General features: G+C 39.3%; 2 protein-coding genes across 2 annotated transcripts in view; one reads left to right on the top strand and one right to left on the bottom strand.

The window, feature by feature from the left end:
- The first annotated feature begins 913 nt into the window (after positions 1-913).
- On the top strand, positions 914-15522 carry pop5 (POP5 homolog, ribonuclease P/MRP subunit). The gene is made up of 5 exons (XM_073065415.1): positions 914-1000; positions 4311-4453; positions 12822-12971; positions 14125-14208; positions 14650-15522. The coding sequence occupies exons 1-5, from the start codon at positions 981-983 to the stop codon at positions 14757-14759; spliced, it is 507 nt and encodes a 168-aa protein (XP_072921516.1). The 5' UTR covers positions 914-980; the 3' UTR covers positions 14760-15522.
- Positions 15523-20119: 4597 nt separating this feature from the next.
- The window catches only part of rnf10 (ring finger protein 10), a 49748-nt gene continuing 48653 nt past the window's right edge, over positions 20120-21214 (bottom strand). Inside the window, exon 17 of the mRNA XM_073065414.1 lies at positions 20120-21018. Coding sequence (XP_072921515.1) covers positions 20942-21018 — 77 coding nt within the window. The 3' untranslated portion in view covers positions 20120-20941. The remainder of the gene's footprint in view (positions 21019-21214) is intronic.

The raw sequence follows: 21214 nt of genomic DNA, 5'->3' as shown, positions 1-21214 counted from the left end.
TCTACATAGCACCATCCAGAGACAGAGAAGCAGTTTCAGCGACAGGTTACTATCGATGCAATGCTCCTCAGACAGGATGAAGAGGTCAATACTCCCCAATGCCATTAGGCTTTACAATTCTACCGCCAGGACTTAAGAACTTTTTAAAAGCTATTATTAATGCTTTTTGAGATAGTGATTTAGATGCATATCATATTTTTTTACTGAGTTAAGTATTGTATGTAATTAGTTTTGCTACAACAAGTGTATGGGACATTGGAAAAAAGTTGAATTTCCCCATGGGGATGAATAAAGTATCTATCTATCTATTCTAGATGCCCTTGCCTGAGGAAACCTCACACTTAGAATTGGCTGCCACACACAAAATGCTGGAGGAACTCAGCAGGTTAGACAGCATCTATGGAAGGAAATGACAGTCGACATTTCGGCTGAGACCCTTCATCAGTTCCTCCGGTATTTTTTTTGTGTGTGTGTGTGTGTGTGTGTGTGTGTGTGTGTGTGTGTGTGTGTGTGTGTGTGTGTGTGTGTGTGTGTGTGTGTGTGTGTGTGTGTGTGTGTGTGTGTGTGTGTGTGTGTGTGTGTGTGTGTGTGTGTGTGTGTGTTTCTCAAGATCTCCAGCCTCTACAATCTCTTCCTGTGCCCCTGAAATTGGCTTTGGAGAGCTCCCACTACCGTGCAGGGCCAGGAATACACCAACGTGGTTTAAAAACACACAATTAGCCACAAGAGGAGAATTTTGTTCCTGCCGCTGAACATTTCCAAGTGACCTTTGACCGAACTGCCCACCTAACAGTAACAAGGGATAGACCACAGAACACTGAACTCTACGTCCCGCCGCCCCCGGAAATACGTCATAAGCCCCGCCTGTACATCATACCAATTGGCGCAGAAATCGGAGCGCCCATCGCCTTCGCTGTCGTGATTCGTCAGTTGCGTTGTCAATCGGTGAGGCCGCCCTCGTTTCCTTGGCGCGGGCAGTCATGGTGCGCTTCAAGTCCAGGTAAGGGACGTGGTTGTCCGGGTGCCTCAGCTGGGAGACGGGCGTAATGTCTTCATTACAGTTAGATTAATTCCTTCTTCCGCCCCGGATTTCATCAGTTATATAAATTCTCCCAAAACGGAAGATGGAAACTTCCAGTGAACTTGGAAGTGTGATGGAGTCGGGCTTGTTGAGTCAAAGTTACACAGCGTAGAAACAGGCCCTTCGGCCCATCCAATCGATTCCCACCTGAACTAGTTCCATGTGCCCGTGTTTGGCTCTAATCTTTTTTAAAATCCATGTACCTGCATCAACCATTTCCTCTGGCAGCTCGTTCCAAACTGACCAGAGACCGGCCTGTGGGTGAAAAAAACCTTCAGGTTCCTAATAAATCTTGTCACCTTAAACCTGAAGAGTATTTCTGGACTTTCCCAACCCTGGGGTGAAAAAGACTCTGGTTTCACCTTGTCTATCTCCCTCATGATTTTATACATCTCTGTTATGTCACCCCATACTCATTCTCCTCACCAATAAACTCCCAGGCTGCTCACTCTCTCCCCATAACTCTATTCCTGGTGTCCCAGTAGTCCTGAATCTTCTCTGTCACCATCACTGTAAAGTCCTGGACATTTTAGTGGCTCTGCAGTATGGTAAATATGTAGCTTTCATTTAGGAAAGATCATCCCTTTAATTACTTCCTGCCAAAAATTTATGAAAAGATCATAAACAACACCTGCAGATGTTGGGAATCTGAAATCTGGGAGAAAAATACAGGAGCTCGTAAGCCCGGAGAACAGCTCCTTCCCTGTGGTTGTTAAACTTCAGAACCAATCACCTCTTTCACATCCCCTTCCCAGGAGTGCTGCCATGTTCTTCGACTCGTAATTCTGCCTTTTGCATTATGTCTCTTTGGCATTTCTTTTTGTGCTATTTCATTTTGTACTGATTATCGCTGTATTGTAATTATTATTGATGTGTACACTATTTATTCTATGATGAAGGTTCCCACCTGGGATCCATGGACCCCTCAGTTATGGCAGGGGTCATTGGTATTTTAAAAAAAGGGTTGAGAACCCCTAATCTAGAAGTTTCATGCAAATAAGGAATTTCATTGCACCCTGGGTGTATATGACGGTACGTTAACCTGAATTTCTGTGGATGCTATCTGACCTGCTGAGTGTTTCCAGCATGCTGTTTTTGTTTGTGTTGCATTTCTGACAACCATCACTGTTTGCATTTTCATCTTGTGTGAAATCCCACCCCATCAGGATGACATCCTCCTGCATTGAGTTTTAAATGGTTCCTCTCCATCTAGTAGATATTTGTTATTGAATTTAAAATTTTCTCTTTGATGTTTACTTCCTAAAAGGAGCATTCACATTCCACACTTTCATCTTTCTTTCTAATACGTTGTATAGATGCCTATTCCTGTTTTTGCCCCAAATTAGAAAATTTCATGATCAATTCCACCCTACTTTTGCCTCCACATGGTCTATCCCTTCAGTGAAGTCTCTATCTCAATTTCAGAGGCTAGGCTGGTCACCAGTATTCATTATTAAGTTGCTGATTCCCACAACCACATTGATGACACTTTCTCCCACTTGTCCCAGAAGATTTCCAGTGCCTCCTCAGTCAGTGAACTCCGGGTTGTAACCGCCCTCTGGATTAAAACAAAATTGCAGAAGTCTACAGTTAGAGGAGTCATGGGTGGGGGGGGGGGGGCAATGAAACTGCTGAAGGAACTCAACAGATCAGGCAGTATCTGTTGGGGCAGGAGGATAGTGTTTTGGGCCATGGGTCAGAATATTCTTCAAATCTCATTTTGCTCATCTTAAAAGTGTCTGTGGCTTCTGCTTGTGGACACATTTGCTAAGGGGAAATGTTTCTTATTGTGCAATGTGAATGCCCTCAAAATAATGTATAATAAGGTCTAAAACTTGAAGAGAAATTCAAATTATTCCAAAATTGAGCAGGAATTGAAAATCATCTTCAAAATTGGGAAATTTGTAACTTGCTTCAGGTCATTTTGAAATTACAAAATTAATTTGCTACTCTGTCCACAGTGTTGTAAAGTTTTCTTGAACAGATTGCTGAGCCAGTAGTAATTACCTCTTAAACCTTTAGATAAATTTAAATAGTTTCAGCATCTGAAAAATCTGTGTTTAGGTAAAGCTGTTGTCTTTGCTGCTGTGCTGGATGCCTTCCTCTGTGCAAATGAACAACGGCCGTGGTATCACAGTCAGTTGTACCTCACACAAGTGACTAACCACTGTCGTATCACAGTCAGAGGGTTGTATCTCACACAAGTGACGAACGACTGTTGTGTTACAGTCAGTTGTACCTCACACAAGTGACATGCGACTGTCATGATGGTCAGAGTTGTGCATTAAATTTACTTTGAACTTTGTTCATTTCCCTCTGTAAATGCTGCACCTAGTATGTTACTCCAAATTTCAGTATCTGCAGTCACTTTGATTGTCTTCCTTATCTTTCATAAATCAGTCACATATTTCTTATTAATAGTTGGGAGTTCCATCAGATTCAATGGAAGGATCTCCCTGACCACATACAAGTTCCAAGCGTAAGTTGTAATAGCACTGTAGCCTACACTGTAATGACCTGCTGCAGGAGGGTAGATCTGCCCTATGCCATGAGGCATATTTCAGCACCTGGAAGAAGCGGTTATTTTCTGGAAGGTCTGATATTTGTTTTTCAAGTCAGAGTGTTCATTCCATTGAAAATGTTAAGCAATTTTTAACAGCTTGCTTACTTACAATTCAGTGGATAAGACTTGTTCTTGATTAACAAATTATTGTAAGTGATTATGATTATATGGGTTCAACATCTCAAATATTTGTAGTTGGACAGGCAAGGATTGTTAGATAACTAATGATAGGCTTAATTTGTCACATGTACATCAAAACTTACTGTGAATTGCTTCTTTTACGTCAAATTGAATCAGTGAGGATTGTGCTGGGGGCAGCTACTAAGAATTGTCACTCTTTCATCACTGACATAGTGTGCCTACAGTTCACTAATTCTAACCCGTACATCTTTGGGAGTTGGGAGGAAACTGGAGCACCCAGGGAGAATCCACAAGGTCACCGGGAGAACATATAAACTCCTTTTGGGCAGCAGTGGGAATCAAACTCCCGATCTTACAGATTGGCATTGTAAAGCATTTGCATTAGTGCCAACCCTGTACGAACATGACCTTTCAATAGCAGTGGGGAGGTGAAGGCACAGATTGAACTGGTTGACCTGCCATGGGATGTTTTCTCATTATGGTGCAGAGAAAATACTAATCAAATCTGTGGCATTTCTCATTCAGGTACCTTCTATGTGAGATAGTGTTTGAGAAACCACACTATCGCCAGCAATTAGATGTCCGAAGCATCATTCGAAACGTAAGAAACACGATCAGTCAAATACATGGTGACTTTGGCATTGGCTGTTGTAGTTTACGTCTGGAAGGTTAGTAACAAAAGGTCCACATTAATTAAAGGGGTTAAATGCAATCCTTTGGTCTAATTTGTTAATGTTAAATTCACTGAATAAGTTGTATCTCTCTCTCTGCTCAGAAATGATTTTGTCACAATAATCCTGGCTTAGCCTTGCTGTTTTTATTTCTGATACAGTATTTGGCTTGTGTTTTGATCCTGTGTGGAATACTGGGATACTTCCTCTTAACTGGTTTTACAGCAGTACCATTGCAGTTTGCCTCTGCTCTTGGGGAAAAGAGAAAAAATTAGCCAGTTCTCAGTCCTGATCACTCCAAGGATATTACGGATCAAAGATATTGGGTTTCACTATAGATTTCAATGCGATTAGTGTCCTGAGCTGCGTATATTTCAATGCAAGAAATATCGTAGGAAAGGCAGATGATAGTACTGAAGATGAGGTAACTGGATTACAAATAGAGGCAATGTGTAGTGAGGAGAGGCTATAGATAGGGCAAAATTGCAGTCAACAGGATGAGTTGCAACTTAAAACCCAGACAAAATCGAAAAGGGTGAATACAGGACTAAATGTGTTATATTTGAATGTGCACCGTATACAGAATAAGTAGATGAAATTGCAGCACAGTTGCAGATTGGCATGTATGATGTTGTAGGCATCACTGAATATTGGCTGAAAGAAGATTATAGCTGGGAGCTTAATGAACAAGGGTTGAAAGGACAGGCAGGAAGGCCGAGGGGGTGGCGTTACTCTGTTGGTTAAAAAGTGAGATCAAATCATTAGAAAGAGGTGACAGGTTTGGAAGATGTTGAATCATTGTGGATAGAGCTAAGGAACTGCAAGGGTAAAAAGACCCTTGTATGCAGACCCCCAAACAGTAGTAACAAGTTACAACGGGAGGTGGAGAATGCATGCCAAAAGGGCAATGGTCATGGGGGATTTCAATATGCAGGTAGATTGGGAAAATCAGTTGGTGCTGGATTCCAGGAGGGAAAGTTCCTAGAATGCCTACAAGATGGCTTTTTAGAGTAGCTCATGGTTAAGCCCACTAGGGGATCAGTTATTCTGGGTGTTGTGCAATGAACCAGAATTGATTAGAGAGCTCAAGGTAGAAGAACCTTTAGGGCTAAGTGATTATAATCTTTTTACAATATTTTTATTCAGAAGGGAAAAAAAACGATTTACAGAGCGCAACACATAGATACATCTCAACATAACTTGTGTACATTCATACATTGTAATAAAATTGATCAAAATGTTATAGCATAACACAAAGGTATACCACTCTCTAATCAAAAATTTAAAGATAGGTCATACATCATAAAAGACATTTTTTTATATAAAAAAAGTCAACCCCCTACCAACTACCAAAGAAAAAAAGTAATTATAATCTGATCAAATTCACCCTGAAATTTGAGAAGGAGAATCTAAAGTCAGATGTATGAGCATTACAGTGGAGTAAAGGGTATTATAGAGGCATGAGAGAGGAGTTGGCCGGATCTGATTGTATGATGGCAGAGCAGCAATGGCTGGAATTTCTGGAAGCAATTCGGAAGGCACAGGATATATACATCTCAAAGAGGAAGAAATATTCTAAAGGAAAGGTGGCACAACAGTGGCTAACAAGAGAAGTCAAAACCAATGTAAAAGCCAAAAAGAGGGCATATAATTGAGCAAAAATTAGTGGGAAGTTGGAGGAATAGGAAGCTTTTAAAAATCAACCGAGGCAACTAAAAAAGTTATTAAAATAGACTATGAAAGTAAGCTAGCCAATAACATGAAAGAGGATACCAGAAGTTTCTTCAGATACATAAAGTGTAAAAGAGAGGTGAGAGTGGATATCAAACCGCTGGAAGACGATGTTGGAGAGTTAGTAATGGGGAATGAGGAAGCGGCACATGAACTAAATAAATATTCTGCATCGATCTTCTTCAATGGAAGACACTAGCAGTATGGTGAAGTTCCAGGTGTTGGGGTTCATGAAGTGTGTGAAGTTCCCATTACTAGAAAAAAGATTCTTGGGGAACCTGAAAGGTCTGAAGGTAATTAAGTCACCTGGACCAGATGGTGTCCACCCCAGAGTTCTGAAAGAGATGGCTGAAGAGATTGTGGAGGCATTAGTAGTGATCTTTCAAGAATCACTAGATTCTGGAATGGTTCTGGAAGACTGAAAAACTGCAAAATTCATTCCACTCTTCAAAAAGGAAGAGATGCAGAAACAAGGAAACTATAGGCCAGTTAGTCTAATCACAGTGGTTGGGAAAATGCTGGAGTCAATTATTAAGGATGAGGTCTCAGGGTACTTGGAGGTACATTATAAAATAGGCTCTAGTCAGCATGGTTTCCTCAAGGGAAAATCTTGCCTGATAAATCTGTTGGAATTCTTTGAAGAAATAACAAGCTGGATAGACAAAAGAAAATCGGTTGATCTTGTGTACTTGATTTTCAGAAGGTCTGACAAGGTGCCCCATATGAGGCTGCTTAGCAATCTATGAGCCCATGGTATTACAGGAAAGATTCTAGTAAGTCTAAAGCAGTGGCTGATTGGCAGGAGGCAAAGAGGCAAAGGAGCCTTTTCTGCTTGGCTGTTAGTGACTAGTGATGTTCCATAGGGGTCTGTGTTCAGACCGGTTCTTTTTATGTTTTTATGTCAATGATTTGGATGTTGGGATTGATGGCTTTGTTGCAAAGTTTACAGATGATATGAAGATAGGTGGAGGGGCAGGTGGTTTTGAGAAAGTAGAGAGGTTACAGAAGTACTTAGACAGATTAGGAGAATGGACAAAGTGGCAGATGGAATACAGTGCCAGTAAGTGTATATGGTCATGTACTTTGATAGAAGAAAGGATTGAATATTTTCTAAATTGAGAGAAAATACAAAAAAACTGAGCCACAAAGGACTTGGATGTACTTGTACAGGATTCTGTGAAGGTGAATTTGTAGATTGAGTCTGAATGAGGAGGGCAAATGTATTGTTAGCATTCATTTCAAGAGGACTAGAATATAAAAAGCAAGGAGTTTATAAAGTACTGGTGAGGCCTCACTTGGATTATTGTGAGCAGTTTTAGGCCCCCTATCTTAGAAAGAATGTGCTGAAAATGGAACGGGTTCAAAGGAGGTTCACAAAAAATGATTCCAGGATTTAAAAGCTTGTCCTATAAAGAGCTATAACAATGGCTCTGGACCTGTATTCACTGGAATTCAGAAGAATGAGGGTGATCTAATTGAAGCTATTGAATGGTCAAAGGCCTTGACAGAGTGGAAGTGGAGAAAATGTATACAATGTTTGGAGAGTCTAAGACCAGAGGACACAGCCTCAGAATAATGGGGCGTCCTTTCAGAATGGAGATGAGGAGGAATTTCTTTAGCCAGAGTGTGGTGAGTCTGTGGAATTGTTTGCCGCAGGCAGCTGTTGTGGTCAAGTCTTTATGTACAGTTGTAAGAAAAATATTTGTGAATCCTTTGCAATTACCTGGTTTTCTACATTAACTACTCGTAAAATGTGGTCTAATCTTCATCTATGTCACAATAACAGACAAATACAATCTGCCTAAACTAATGACACAAACAATTGTACTCTTCATGTCTTTAACATTGTTTAACCATAGTGCAGGCTGGAAAAAGTATGTGAACCATTGTATTTAATAAGTGGTTAGCAGTAATAACCTCCACCAAAAGTTTCCTGTAACAGGTATCAGACTTGCACAATGACGAGAAGGAATTTTAGACCATTCCTCCATATGAAACTGTTCAGTTCATCAGTATTTATGGGATACTTTGCATGAACAGCCCTCTTCAGGTCATGCCACAGCATCTCAATTTGGTTAAGGTCTGAACTCTGACTTGATCATTGCAAACACAAATTTTCTTTTTTTAAGACCATTCTGTTGTTGATTTACTCTTCGAGTTTCAGATCATTGTCTTGTTGCATCATCCAACTTCCACTAAGCTTCAGGTGATGGATGCTACCCTGACATCCTCCTGTAAAATGTCTTGATACGATTTTGAAATCATTATACCTTTAACTATTGCAAGCTGTCCAGGCTCTGAGGCAGCAAAGCAGCCCCTACCTATGATACTGCTTCCACCATGCTTTACAGTTGGGATGAGGTTTTGTTGATGTGCAGTGCCCTTTTCCCTCCAAACATAGCGGGGTGCATTTCTGTCAAGAAGTTCACTTTTGTCTCATCTGTCCACAGAGCATTGACCCAGAAGCATTGTGGAACATCTAGGTGGTCTTTTGCAAACTTGAGACATACAGCAGTGTTTTTTGGGAGAGCAGTGGTTTCCTCTGTTGTGTCCTTTCATTAACACCATACTTGTTCAGTGCTTTTCTTATAGTAGATACATGAACAGAAACTTTAGCAAGTCCTAGAGATTTCTGCAGGTCTTTTGCTGTTACTCTTGGGTTCTTTTTCACTTCCTTCAGCATTGCACGTTGTGCTCTTGGTGTGATCTTTCCAAGATGCCCACTCCCAGGGAGAGTAGCAACAGTATTGAATTTCCTCCTTTTGTAGACAATTTCTCCTGCTGTGGACTAACAGACACTCAGGTCTTTAGAAATAATTTTGTAACCTTTTCCAGCTTCATGCATTTGTACAATTCTAAGGTCCTCTGAAAGTTGTTTTGATCGAGGCAAAGTGCACATAAACAGATCTTTCTTGAGAAGAGCAGCTCTGACTGTAACCTGACTTTGTGTCTAATTATAGGGCAGGGCACCTCTACACCCCACACCTCCAAATCTCATCTCATTGATTGAAACACCAGACTCCAAATAGCTTTTGTAGAAGGCATAACCAAAAGAGGTTCACATACTTTTTGAATCTGTAATGTGATTGTATAAATGATGTACTCAGTATTGATGAGAAGTACAATTGTTTGTGTGTTATTAGTTTAGGCAGATTGTCTATTATTATGACTGAGATGAAGATCAGACTGCATTTTATGAGTAAATAATGCAGAAAACCAGGTAATTGCAAATGGTTCACAATTTTTTTCTTGCAACTGTATATTCAAGGCAGAGGTTGATAGATTCTTGATTGGTCAGGACACAAAAGGATATGGGGGAGAAGGCAGGAGATTGGGGCTGAGCCATGATGAAATGGTGGAGCAGACTCGATGGGCCAAATTCTGCTGCTGTATCTTACGGTCTTATAACTATGCTCTTCTTGGAAGAATAAATGGGAAAAGGAAGAAGTGAAACTATTTTGTTACATCACTAAGATTTCCATTGAACCTCAATGCTTCAGTTCATTCCCAATAACTTTTTTTACATTTTATAAACTGGCATCTAAGTTCCATTCTTTACTTTCTGTTTACCTGTTTGTCTAGAGCCAAGCTTCTGCCCTAATATTCTGACTTTCACAGCATCACTCACAATAGCTCTTTCTTGCTGAAATCTTCATCCAGTTCTGTAACCCAATTGTCCCGGGTAGGCCTTCCATAAAATAAGCTCATGCTAAATTCGGCTGCTTGTATCCTTATTCAAGCCTGTCAACTCTGTGCTTACTGACCTGCATTAACTGCTGGTCTACAGCCCATCTAATTTAAAATTCTCATTCAGATCCTCCCCTGTAGTTCTCCATTATCTCAGCATTTGTCCATTTCTGACATCTTGTACACTAGACTCCCCTTTTCTCCCCAAATTACCACCTCACTATCCTCCTTGGAAACCTGGCTGTCTATTCAAACTTGTTCATTTGCCTTAATGCACACTGGTAAAACGGAAGGGAATACTTTTCGCATTATGTACATATCTTTAAATGTGCCTGTGTTGTTATGAGAGCAGCTGTTTGATTTTGCATCTGGAATCAATTGAAAGTTGATTGCAACATGATTCTTTCATGAACCTCAGTCTGAAATACGGTGCTGAATTACAAGCTGACCACCTATGGACTATCCACATTAAATACTAGTTTTATTTGTCACATGTACATTGAAACATACAGGAAAATGTGTCCATTTGCATTACAATCAAATCAGCAAAGATTGTAGTTGAAGCAGCCTACAAGTATCAATAGACAATAGACAATAGGTGCAGAAGTAGACCATTCGGCCCTTTGAGCCTGCATCGCCATTTTGAGATCATGGCTGATCAATTACTATCAATACCCGGTTCCTGCCTTGTCCCCATATCCCTTGATTCCCCTATCCATAAGATACTTATCTAGCTCCTTCTTGAAAGCATCCAGAGAATTGGCGTCCACTACCTTCCGAGGCAGTGCATTCCAGACACCACAACTCTCTGGGAGAAGAAGTTTTTCTTTAACTCTGTCCTAAATGACCTACCCCTTATTCTCAAACCATGCCCTCTGGTACTGGACTCTCCCAGCATCTGGAACATATTTCCTGCCTCTATCTTGTCCAATCCCTTAATAATCTTATATGTTTCAATCAGATCCCCTCTCAATCTCCTTAATTCCAGCGTGTACAAGCCCAGTCTCTCTAACCTCTCTGCGTAAGACAGTCCAGACATCCCAGGAATTAACTTCATGAATCTACGCTGCACTTCCTCTACAGCCAGGATGTCCTTCCTTAACCCTGGAGACCAAAACTGTACACAATACTCCAGGTGTGGTCTCACCAGGGCTCTGTACAAATGCAAGAGGATTTCCTTGCTCACCATGCTTCCAGTGCCATTATATAATGCCCACAACTAACCAACCCTAACAGTCCATCTTTGGAATGTGGGAGGAACCGGGGCACGCAGAGGAAACCCACGCGGTCATTGGGAGAACATACAAACTCCTTGCAGAAAGCAATGGAAATCAAACTCCAGTTGGTGACAGCTGTAAAGCGACTGTGCTACCCACATTAAGAGAAGGACTTGGTTAATGGCCAGGTATAGATTCTTTCATTGCTAACAAAAATTTATTTAGTCTGGAATAGAGGGAAAAGAAAATCTAAAGGAAAACAGGTTTCCCAATCACAGTCAAACTAATGACCTACAAAATGTTCATTTAGAAATAAGAAAACGTGTAAAGTCGTAAAGAATCATGCAGCCAATTGAGAATGAAAGTGCAACTGGAAAGTAAACATTTTCGCCATCTGCATTTGGGAGTATAGGGTTACCGATTTTTCAAGAAATACTGATCTCCTGGAATCATTGTAGCATTTACATTTTAACAACACACACAAAATGCTGGTGGAACACAGCAGGCCAGGCAGCATCTATAAGGAGAAGTATTGTCAACGTTTCGGGGAAGGGTCTCGGCCCGAAACGTCAACAGTGCTTCTCCTTATAGATGCTGCCTGGCCTGCTGTGTTCCACTAGCATTTTGTGTGTTGTTTGAATTTCCAGCGTCTGCAGATTTCCTCGTGTTAGCATTTACATTTTATTCATTTTTTTAAATACATTTATAAAATGTGGGAGAAGGGATAAATGGTTCATTGATATCCAGTGTATCTACATTTTTAGTCAGCCAGGGTATTTGAAATGGAGATCTTTCCCAGATTTATGAAAAGATAAAAAGTAATCCAAATGTTTAAAATGCAGAAAATAGCATGCTGCAAAACCATATCATTTTTGTGATTAAACTTTAAAGATTTTTGCTGCAATGTCTGTTGGCAAAACAAATCCAAGAGTTAACAGATTGATGAATGTGTTTACATTTATTCAGTTTCATAAGTAACTCTTGTCAAATGCAGCCTGGTGAAACAGCAGAATAGAGCTCATTCTTGGCTATTATGTCATTACCATTAGTTTGAGGTTGTCATTTGGCCAAGCTCCATCCTCGTACTTTTGCAAAATTATTCTTAATGTGTCCTGTTGTACATTTTATTTTTCTGGGGGTAAATATTTTACTCATATGGAGAGACTAATAGGGCTGAGATTATTTTCTTTGAACAAATATTGAGGCTCTAAATTTTGAAGCATTAAGACAAAAATCGATGACGAGTAAGTTTCCACCAGTCAGAAGGCTGTAATTGAAGGACACTTTTAAAGGTGTTAACATTTTATCACAGCAAATTATTGTAATTTCAAACACATTTTTCAATGTAAAGCAATTTTCAAAATGGGAATTCTATATATTTTGAAAGTAGAATAAAAATTGCAAGGCTATGAAGACAGGGCAAGGCTGTGGGACAAATAAAAAGCTTTTTTCAGAGTGCCATCTGAGCTAAATAACTTCCTCCATGAGCTCTAATACTATTTACCAATTAAAAATCACTACATTATAGATTTGTTTTTCAGCCTCTTTGAGAACAATATTCCAGCTAGATTTTCACATGCAAATTTAATGTGTAATTAGTTGTACATATTTTTCAGATTATTCCTTCTAATTGTTCTTCCTTGAACCTTGGAGGGAGAAAATATTTAAAAGATAAACTTACATCATTGCTGTATTTTGACAATTTAATTTTTTTGTTTCACTTCTCCCAGTCACATACCTAAATGCCTACACAGGGATCGTCTTAATAAGGTGTCAAAAAGACTTCTACAGAATGCTGTCGACAGCGCTGATGTTTGTCACCTTTCTGGAGAACAAGAACCAAAAGTTCCATTGTTTTTTTAACACATTACATGTGGCAGGTAAAACATTGTAAATTCTGATGTCGATTCTGTCATTGAAGCCTGTGAAAATATACACGTTGCTAACTTCTCCAACTTGTTTACCTACTCTAATCTTGTCTCTGATCCTGATTCACTCTCAATTGTCACAGTTAATTTCAACAGCCTTTTGTGACCAAGTGTTTGTGTACCCTAACATGCAATTTGTTTTGGGGGGAAAGAAGAAGAAAACAAGTCTTTTCGACTCCACTTTAGTCTTGGTTAAGTGATGATACACCTACCTCCTGCATGAGAAAGTTGACAGTTCAAACATATGATGTGAATAGGCCCCATCACTCAGGAAGAACAAGACTGTTTGAACTTTGAAGGGAGGTGAGGGGAAAGAAGAATGCAGAGTTAAAACAAGGTTATATGTCCCCTTGGGTAGAAAATGAAATTGTCATGATTTTTTTCTTAAAAGGAAAACAGAGTTCGGATTCTGGCTAATATTTATCCTTCCACCAATACTTACAATGGATGGTCTATATATTTAATTCCCATTTTTAGGTGTTGCTGGTCTGAGTTCTGAAGTGGAGTTATTGTTGTAATTATGGTTGTATATATTTGATTAAGATATTTAAGGGCATCCGTAACACTTGTGCTCCATATTTGTGGGCATTTCAAGTCACTTTTGTCATTTCGACCATAACTGCTGGTACAGTACATAGTAAAAATGAGGCAACGTTTTTCAAGACCATGGTGTTACAAAAACTAGACTGAACTACGTAAAAAAAACACAGAGAAAGCTACGCTAGACTACAGACCTACACAGGACTGCATAAAGTGCACAGAAACAGTGCAGGCATTACAATAAATAACAAACAGGACAGTAGGGCAAGGTGTCAGTCCAGGCTTCGGGTATTGAGGAGTCTGATAGCTTGGGGGAAGAAACTGTTACATAGTCTGGCCGTGAGAACCCGAATGCTTGAACCCCTTGAGATTATAATCATTTATAGATTCCATGCATTGAATACAATATTGTGCCATAACCAACTTGGAAAGTGTATCAAACATTAATTTCAACAATTAATCAAAGACAAGTGTACTTGTATATATTTGTAATCAATTCCACCCTAGAGTTTCACACGTTAACTTTTACACAACAGTAATAACCATGATTTTATTTTAATTCAAGGTACAATTCGAAGCTGCCAAAAGTTCCTGATCCAATATAATCGCAAGCAGTTGCTGCTACTCCTCAGAGGCTGCAAAACCAAAAGTAAGTAAATGTTGCTTTTATGTTTTAATTGTTATGAGATGTCTGGAATGTTCTTTATAGATTATATTCTAGCATCAGTTATACTAGACCAGCACAACGAGAATGCAAATCTCCAATAATTTGAATATGAGCATCAGTGTTAAGAAGTTGGTCAGAGTTCCTGAAGCATTGAGGGTAAGGTTAAACTTTCCTCTAATTAAACAGATCAAAATTGCTGCCTGGATTCAGTTTTTGTGCTTGTAGACTCAATTGTATTGCCCTGGGCATGTTAGGGAAACCTGTACTCCAGTGTAGGAATATCTTTAGGTGAAAACATACAAGACTAGGCTGGAAGACTTTATAATACTTTTGGAACAAATGGATGATGATACAAAGGTTTAAGCTAATGTATTTTTGGGCCTTTCAGACAGGCATTTTAATTATTTTTCTTCTCCATTTTAGAGGAGAGAGAATCTGTTAGAAGATCTCTTCTGCATTGTTCACTAAAGGTATTGGATGAAGATCAGTCATACGATGTAGGTGAAGAAGTGGAAGAAACAGATACTGATTAAGTTATTTTTCAAATCATGTCACTGGATAATAGTGAAGACCTGCATTGTGGACTGCTTTCCTACAGATGTCTGGCAGTATCAAGGTTTTTAGCATGTTGCAAACCAAACCCACGAAGATTACATCTGTACAGCTATTACACGGATAATTTGTGAACAGACTGAAAGACAACTTACCAACTTTACCACCATGCATTATCAAAGTACATCTAACCACTGAAAATTGTACTGGCTGATGTTTAAGGGCAAATGTTTAAGAAGGGCAAATTCAAAATTCTCAAGCCAGTTCAGCAGTTACTGGCATTTAATGGGTGATGCAAGGTGACATAAAATTTTAAGTATTCCAATTTTTATATTAACCTTTGGTGGCTATGGCTAATGCATTGCCTTACTGTTGTCACAGATTACCGTACTTAGCCCACCTCCACACAGGAACATGAAAACCTAGTTGTGGTCAACTGTTGCTGTTGAAATGAATGCAGATCATTGGCTTCTTGAACTTCCTAATGATGACAAAACAGAAATGGGAAGTTTTACTGTGGTATGTCAAAGTTAATTAGTTGCTGGGGCTATAGCAAGAAATCCACGTCGTGGGATTTTGTGGAGCGGAGAATGAGTTTACCTTCATCGATTCTTAAAGTTGATATTGTTGCTGCTAATGGAATGTACCTAGAGTATACTGGCTTTTCATGAACTTGCTAATCCTTCAGTGTTAACTGGTGGGATTTAAATTATTGTGCAATTAAAGTCTTGGTGTGATATACTACCTTCCTTTGTCCCTTCAGTCCCTTACTTAACAATCCTTAACTCCCATTATCAGTGTTTGCTAGTACCCATCATCTGCTGATGTTTTCCACATAGCAGTTTATTAAAACTGCATCTTCAGTGAACTACTCTTAGTTATGCTTGTATTTTGTCTAGCTTGAGTTAATTCACCCACCAGTGCAGCTACCTATTGAACCTGGGCTTGTCCCGGTTATCAGTTTCAGCAATACTTGTTTCTGGCAACTTTACTTTCCTGGCTTTATTCTTACAGCATATGCATTTTAAAATTCCACTGTAGTAGTTTCCAAGTTAAGACATCATAATACTAACCCCTGAAGTTGAAGACCACTTAAATGTTCCACACCAACTTTACAACTTGCATCAACATTAAGGGACCTTGAACTTCACATTTCTTTTTCTCAATTAATATTTTCAGTATATAAATACCTAATTCTGGCGACAGAACTTTTTGGGATTTATGGCAGCTATCACTTTTTCATGTCAAGGATATGAAGGTTAGGTAAACATTTACTGTCCATCTGAACAGCTGTAGGTGATAAATTACATCTAGAACTACAGTTCATTTCCCAAAACCACCAGTCAGAAATAATGGCAATCCCAAGCCTTCTCATTATATCTTCCAAAATGCAAAAAAAAATCTGTCCCCAAGCATTTCAGATGAGGGGTACTCAACCTGTATTGCACAGAAGTCTAGACTACTTCAAATGCCACTCTTCAGAACATTGAGCATTCCGAAGATCTACTAGTAATATATTGGGGTTGATACAACTTGTATAAAACAATAAGTGAAATACTAATGATGTGAAAGGCAGTCACTCATTTTTGGATCGCGACAGTGATGTCTCCCACCTGCAGTATATTCACTTTACTACTACATGCTAAGTGCTGTTTAGCTGATGGTTATCTACACAATGCTTTTTTTGCCATAACCAAAGCAGAAAATGCTGAAAACACTGCAGCTCAGGTAGCATCAGTTTTTGACAAAGGATCTTGGACCCAAACTATTAACCTTTCTCATTCCACACATACTGCCTGACCCAAGACTCCAGCATTTTATCACAGAATTCTAACAAATGCAGTTTTTGGACCGACTTCCTTTACCATTTTGAAATGATCTTGAGACTTGTGGGTTCAGAGTAAACAAAGAAAACAGTCATTTTCTTCCTGTACACTAGTAAATTTATTCAGAACAACATATAGTATCTGTGGTGATTCTTTCGCATTAGGAGTTGTGGTAGAGACTTGGGGTGGTACTGAAAGGTATGAAACCAATACAGCTCAGCCTGTTGCTCAACTCCACTGTGGGACTGCTCCTTTTAACAGTATCGCCAGCTGTATAAAATAATGAGTGGACAAAATGGGCAGGATTACAAGTTTTGTGACAAAGCAGATGCTTTTTTTCCTTAGTTCTTCAGGTCTCCTGTAGCAACTTGATCAAACTGGAAGGATGATTGAGCAATTTAATCAGTTGGTTAAGAAACAATTGTATTGCTATTGAACTGTAGACATAGTTCAACTAAAGATTTTAAGTTTTCTTTCCTTAAAATGAACTAGATGGGTTTTACAACAGGCCCATAATATTATTATCACTTAGACTAAATATTTAATTCCCCAGCTGCCAAGCTAAGATTTCAACTCTTAACTTTGAATTTAGTTCAGAAACTTTAATCATCAAGCCACCATCTTCATTTTCTTTAATCTTTCGACCTCAGACCAGGAATGGAATCTTGCTCCTGTTTATCACCTTAAAAAAACTTTCATGATAACAAGCTTCCTTCTCTAATAGCACCACCTTCAGCTTGATATCCTTTTAAGGCTACAGCTTCTCCACAACTCTTCAGCCTCAATGCCGTTGTTTTCTACTTAATGCACTTGCTGGAGCCAAACCTTTCCTTTTACATACCATCTATTTCTCCTGGCATCAGCTGTGGAGTAAGTCTACATAAGTATTTTTCTCTAGTTTCATTTGTGAACAGGGAATTGCTATCAATATGCCATAGGAAAGATTGCTTTTATAATGACATTACCTATTTAATGAAACCCTTCTAGTTAACTTTGTCTTCCATCATCAAGATGGTACAACAGTTCTTGTCATCAGGATGTTCACTGGTTTGTCTTCTCACCTCCTCTGGCATCTTTGCCCAAGTATTTCACCCGTGTCAAAATGCTAGAACAACCTCAAAATGTCCATATATACTGGGGGGGGGGGTGGCAGCTCAATTGCTTTACAGTACCAGCTGTAAGATCCATTAATTACCTGCCAGTCTGAGGAGTCTGTATGTTCACCCTATGACTGCATAGGTCTCCTCCAGGTGCTCTGGTTTCCTCCCACATTCTAAAGCTGTACAGTATGGTTAGTGAATTGAAGGCATCAGCCAAACTCACATCGTGACTAATTAATCTGGTGGGTGCTAAACAAATGTTTTCATACAAAATAGTAACAGGCATAAATGACTAATACAAGTGAGCATAATTTTAAGGTGATTGGAGGGAAGTATGAGGGTATCAGAGGTAATATTCCAGCCCCCAGGGTAGTGAGTGGGTGGGACACCCTGGCAGGGATGGTGGTAAGGGCAGATAAATCAGGGGCATTTAAGAAGCTCTTAGATGAGCACATCGATGATTGAAAAATAGAGGGCTGTGTAAGAGGGGTCAGATCGATCTTAAAGTAGGTCAAAAGATCAGCACAACATTGGGTGCTGAAGGGCCTTTACTGTGCTGTAATGCTCTATGTTCTAAAATGTAATGCTGATCTTTACTGAAGAGTAATGTGTGAATTTCTGCTTGCAATACACTTCTGCACTGTGCTCAAAATGGGGAGGGGGTGGGGAAATAAATCTCTTCATGCCCAGTGCCAAGAAGCAGATCCAATGACACCAAAATGCAGTACTGCCTTTAGAATGCAGAAAGTGGATTTGGATACATCTCCATGGATTCCACCAAAAACTTTCTAAATAAGAAGCATATTTCCAGTGCGGATGCTGAGTTCAGATGTAATATTTAAATAAATGACTGTGTATAGAAGATAGGCAGCCACGTACCCAACTGCCCAAGTTAAAAATACTGAAGCTACATTCATTACATTTGAATATAAACCTAAATTACAAAATTCCAAGTTAATGCCCAAGTATAAAAAAGTGAAGATGTGGCAACCCACTTCCTAGCGCACTCGAACCAGCTCACAAATAGCCAGCGCGCCGGCACAAAGGCCAGTCCCAAAAGGGCGCCAGGTCTGCTTCACCAACAAAGGGAAAAAGCCCACGGGGGACTGTGAGTACGTGCCCGGGGAGGGCGGGATCAGGGAGGCTGTGAAGTTCAAATAAAATCTTCTTTAACTGCAGTTTACCGACTCCGTGTCGTTATTTTAGCACTGCATGTAGCACACCGCTACAAAGATTTAATTATAAAAAATGTGCATGAAATGATAGAACTGTTATATTACAACAAATCTGCCCCATTGAGTCTATGCCAGTTCGGAGTACCACCATTCTCCACTAATTTTCCCCTATTTAATGGCAATGCCGTCAATGCCACCCACCCCATCAACTGCAAATTCTCATACTCAAACATTAGAAGCAATTTATAGTGCCCAGTTAATCATCTACACGCAGGTCTCACATGGTGGGAGGATACTGGGAATAAACCCACATGGCCACATACAGTACAAACTCTACACAAGTCAGGATTAAACCCAGATCACTGCAGCAGCTTTACTGAGCAGTACCACGGTCACTCTTTAGGGTATTTTTCCAATCCATTGTTGCTTCTTACATTGTATAAGCTCATTGTACAAAATATTCAGACAACTGGACTTGGAATTAGGTATCCGCTGCAACAGTTCTTTTTTTCAAAAAATGCTCCAATAATCTGGCATTCTCGGGGTTTTGTTGCTGGCTTGGCAGATTTCCTGAATTATTTGATACCATTTCTGCAAGCACACCAACAAACTCAGTTCAATTTTCCTGTGAAAAGGAAGCATGGAGTCAGAGCCCCAATGTCTCACAGTCAGATGCCAACAGGATTTCCAAACAATTAAGGTTGCAGATTATTGGAGTTTTTACTATATTCGTCTTTGGTCGTAACACTGTACATAGCTATTCAAACCTGGAAGTTCTTAATTCATGGGATAATTTGCACTAAACCTATGTGAGTTGGTTGTTTATGGACAAGATGAAGTGTGGAGAAATTTTGTTTTAAGCATCAAACAAGTCGAAGACTGACCTACTGTTGCAATCTCACACCCGCTCTGTTGAACTACCGTTGCAATTTTGTGTAGCTTACCAAATGATCCATTATGGTAGAAACACATCTAGTTTAAAAAGTCAAAGCAAACATTTGGCCTTAATTTACCAGTGACGTTGTTTGTCTGACTGCTCAGGTATTGAAGAATAGCAGTAAATCCAAGTCATTTTCATTTCTATTGCATGGGACATTAGAATTCCATTACCCAATCATATTGGGGAGAAACTTTCTGACAATTGGTGGTAGTAAATTTTAATCCCATCTCCTTGCAGGAGTACCATCTACAGCCATTTAACCAAAGTTTCCCCTTTATAGTTTAAAACAAATCAACAACGTTGTGAACAATATTTTTTATTGTTTCAGTTAATTTGCTGTTGCATTAAAGGAAAGTGAAAGTTAGAAGTAACAAATCCAACCACAACACTTCATTAGACGCCTTGCATCCACTTTCTTAAAATACACCACTTTTCAAATTAAAATCTTCAAAAGCAAAAGGAAAATTCCAATTCCAGCCTTTACACTTTACCACCGCAACAGAATAAGGAGGGATGAGGAATTTGTTACTCTTAATTCAATACCTGAATACTAATGAGTAGGTGTGCTTTGAAAAGAATGGAGGAATACTTTGTAAAACTGCAGTGCTGTCGGTTATGGGCAAAAGGGAAAAACCACCATTGACTAATTTTGTAAAATGTTAAAAGAGCACGTGCCAAATATTTATAGAAAGGCTACTTCTTGGAAAGGGTGACAATGCCATGAAATAGTTTCATTCTCTAGTGAAACTTCACACACTACAGAAGATTAAAGTTGGGTTTTAATTTTCTTAAGTTTACAAAACTTTCCCCAGACAATTTGACTATATGAACTGGCAATGGCATTCATTCCACAACTGTAATAAATTTGTGTACATTATAAACAGGGGACAATTTTTCATTTTACAAACCACTCAAACAAATGCTTTCACTAATCTGTTACAGATCTGAAGTACAACCAAAGAAAACAACCAAGATTGGGTGTCTGAAACTACGGCAGCAAATTAAAAACAAAAACTCTCACCCAGGCAGTAGCTGATGTAAATATGGGTAGTGGCTGTCTGTGGCGCTGGGATGGGTAATGGCTGTGGCACTAGGATGGGTAAAATGGGGCAAGTGTCTACATTACTTTGTATGAACTACTGAAGTGCTGAAAAGAAGCTTCTGCTTTTTTTTCTTCTTCTTCCTCCCATTTGTCTCATCTGCAAAAATAGAAAGCACAAACTTAGAAAATAAAAATTAAATTTTTCATTGAATCAGTGGCACCATTGTCTCTACTACATTTTGCAAAATACTAGATTTTAGATGATACACTCAAGTGCTATTCAGAACGTTAAATATTAGAAACAAATTACAAGTTGTTTCAGTACCTCACCAAAAAAATTGACAAAGTACACA

Source organism: Hemitrygon akajei, chromosome 14 (assembly GCF_048418815.1).
Source record: "Hemitrygon akajei chromosome 14, sHemAka1.3, whole genome shotgun sequence".
Classification (NCBI taxonomy): Eukaryota; Metazoa; Chordata; class Chondrichthyes; order Myliobatiformes; family Dasyatidae; genus Hemitrygon; species Hemitrygon akajei.
Note: the sequence above shows the minus strand (reverse complement) of the source record. Positions and strands in the feature narration are given on the sequence as shown.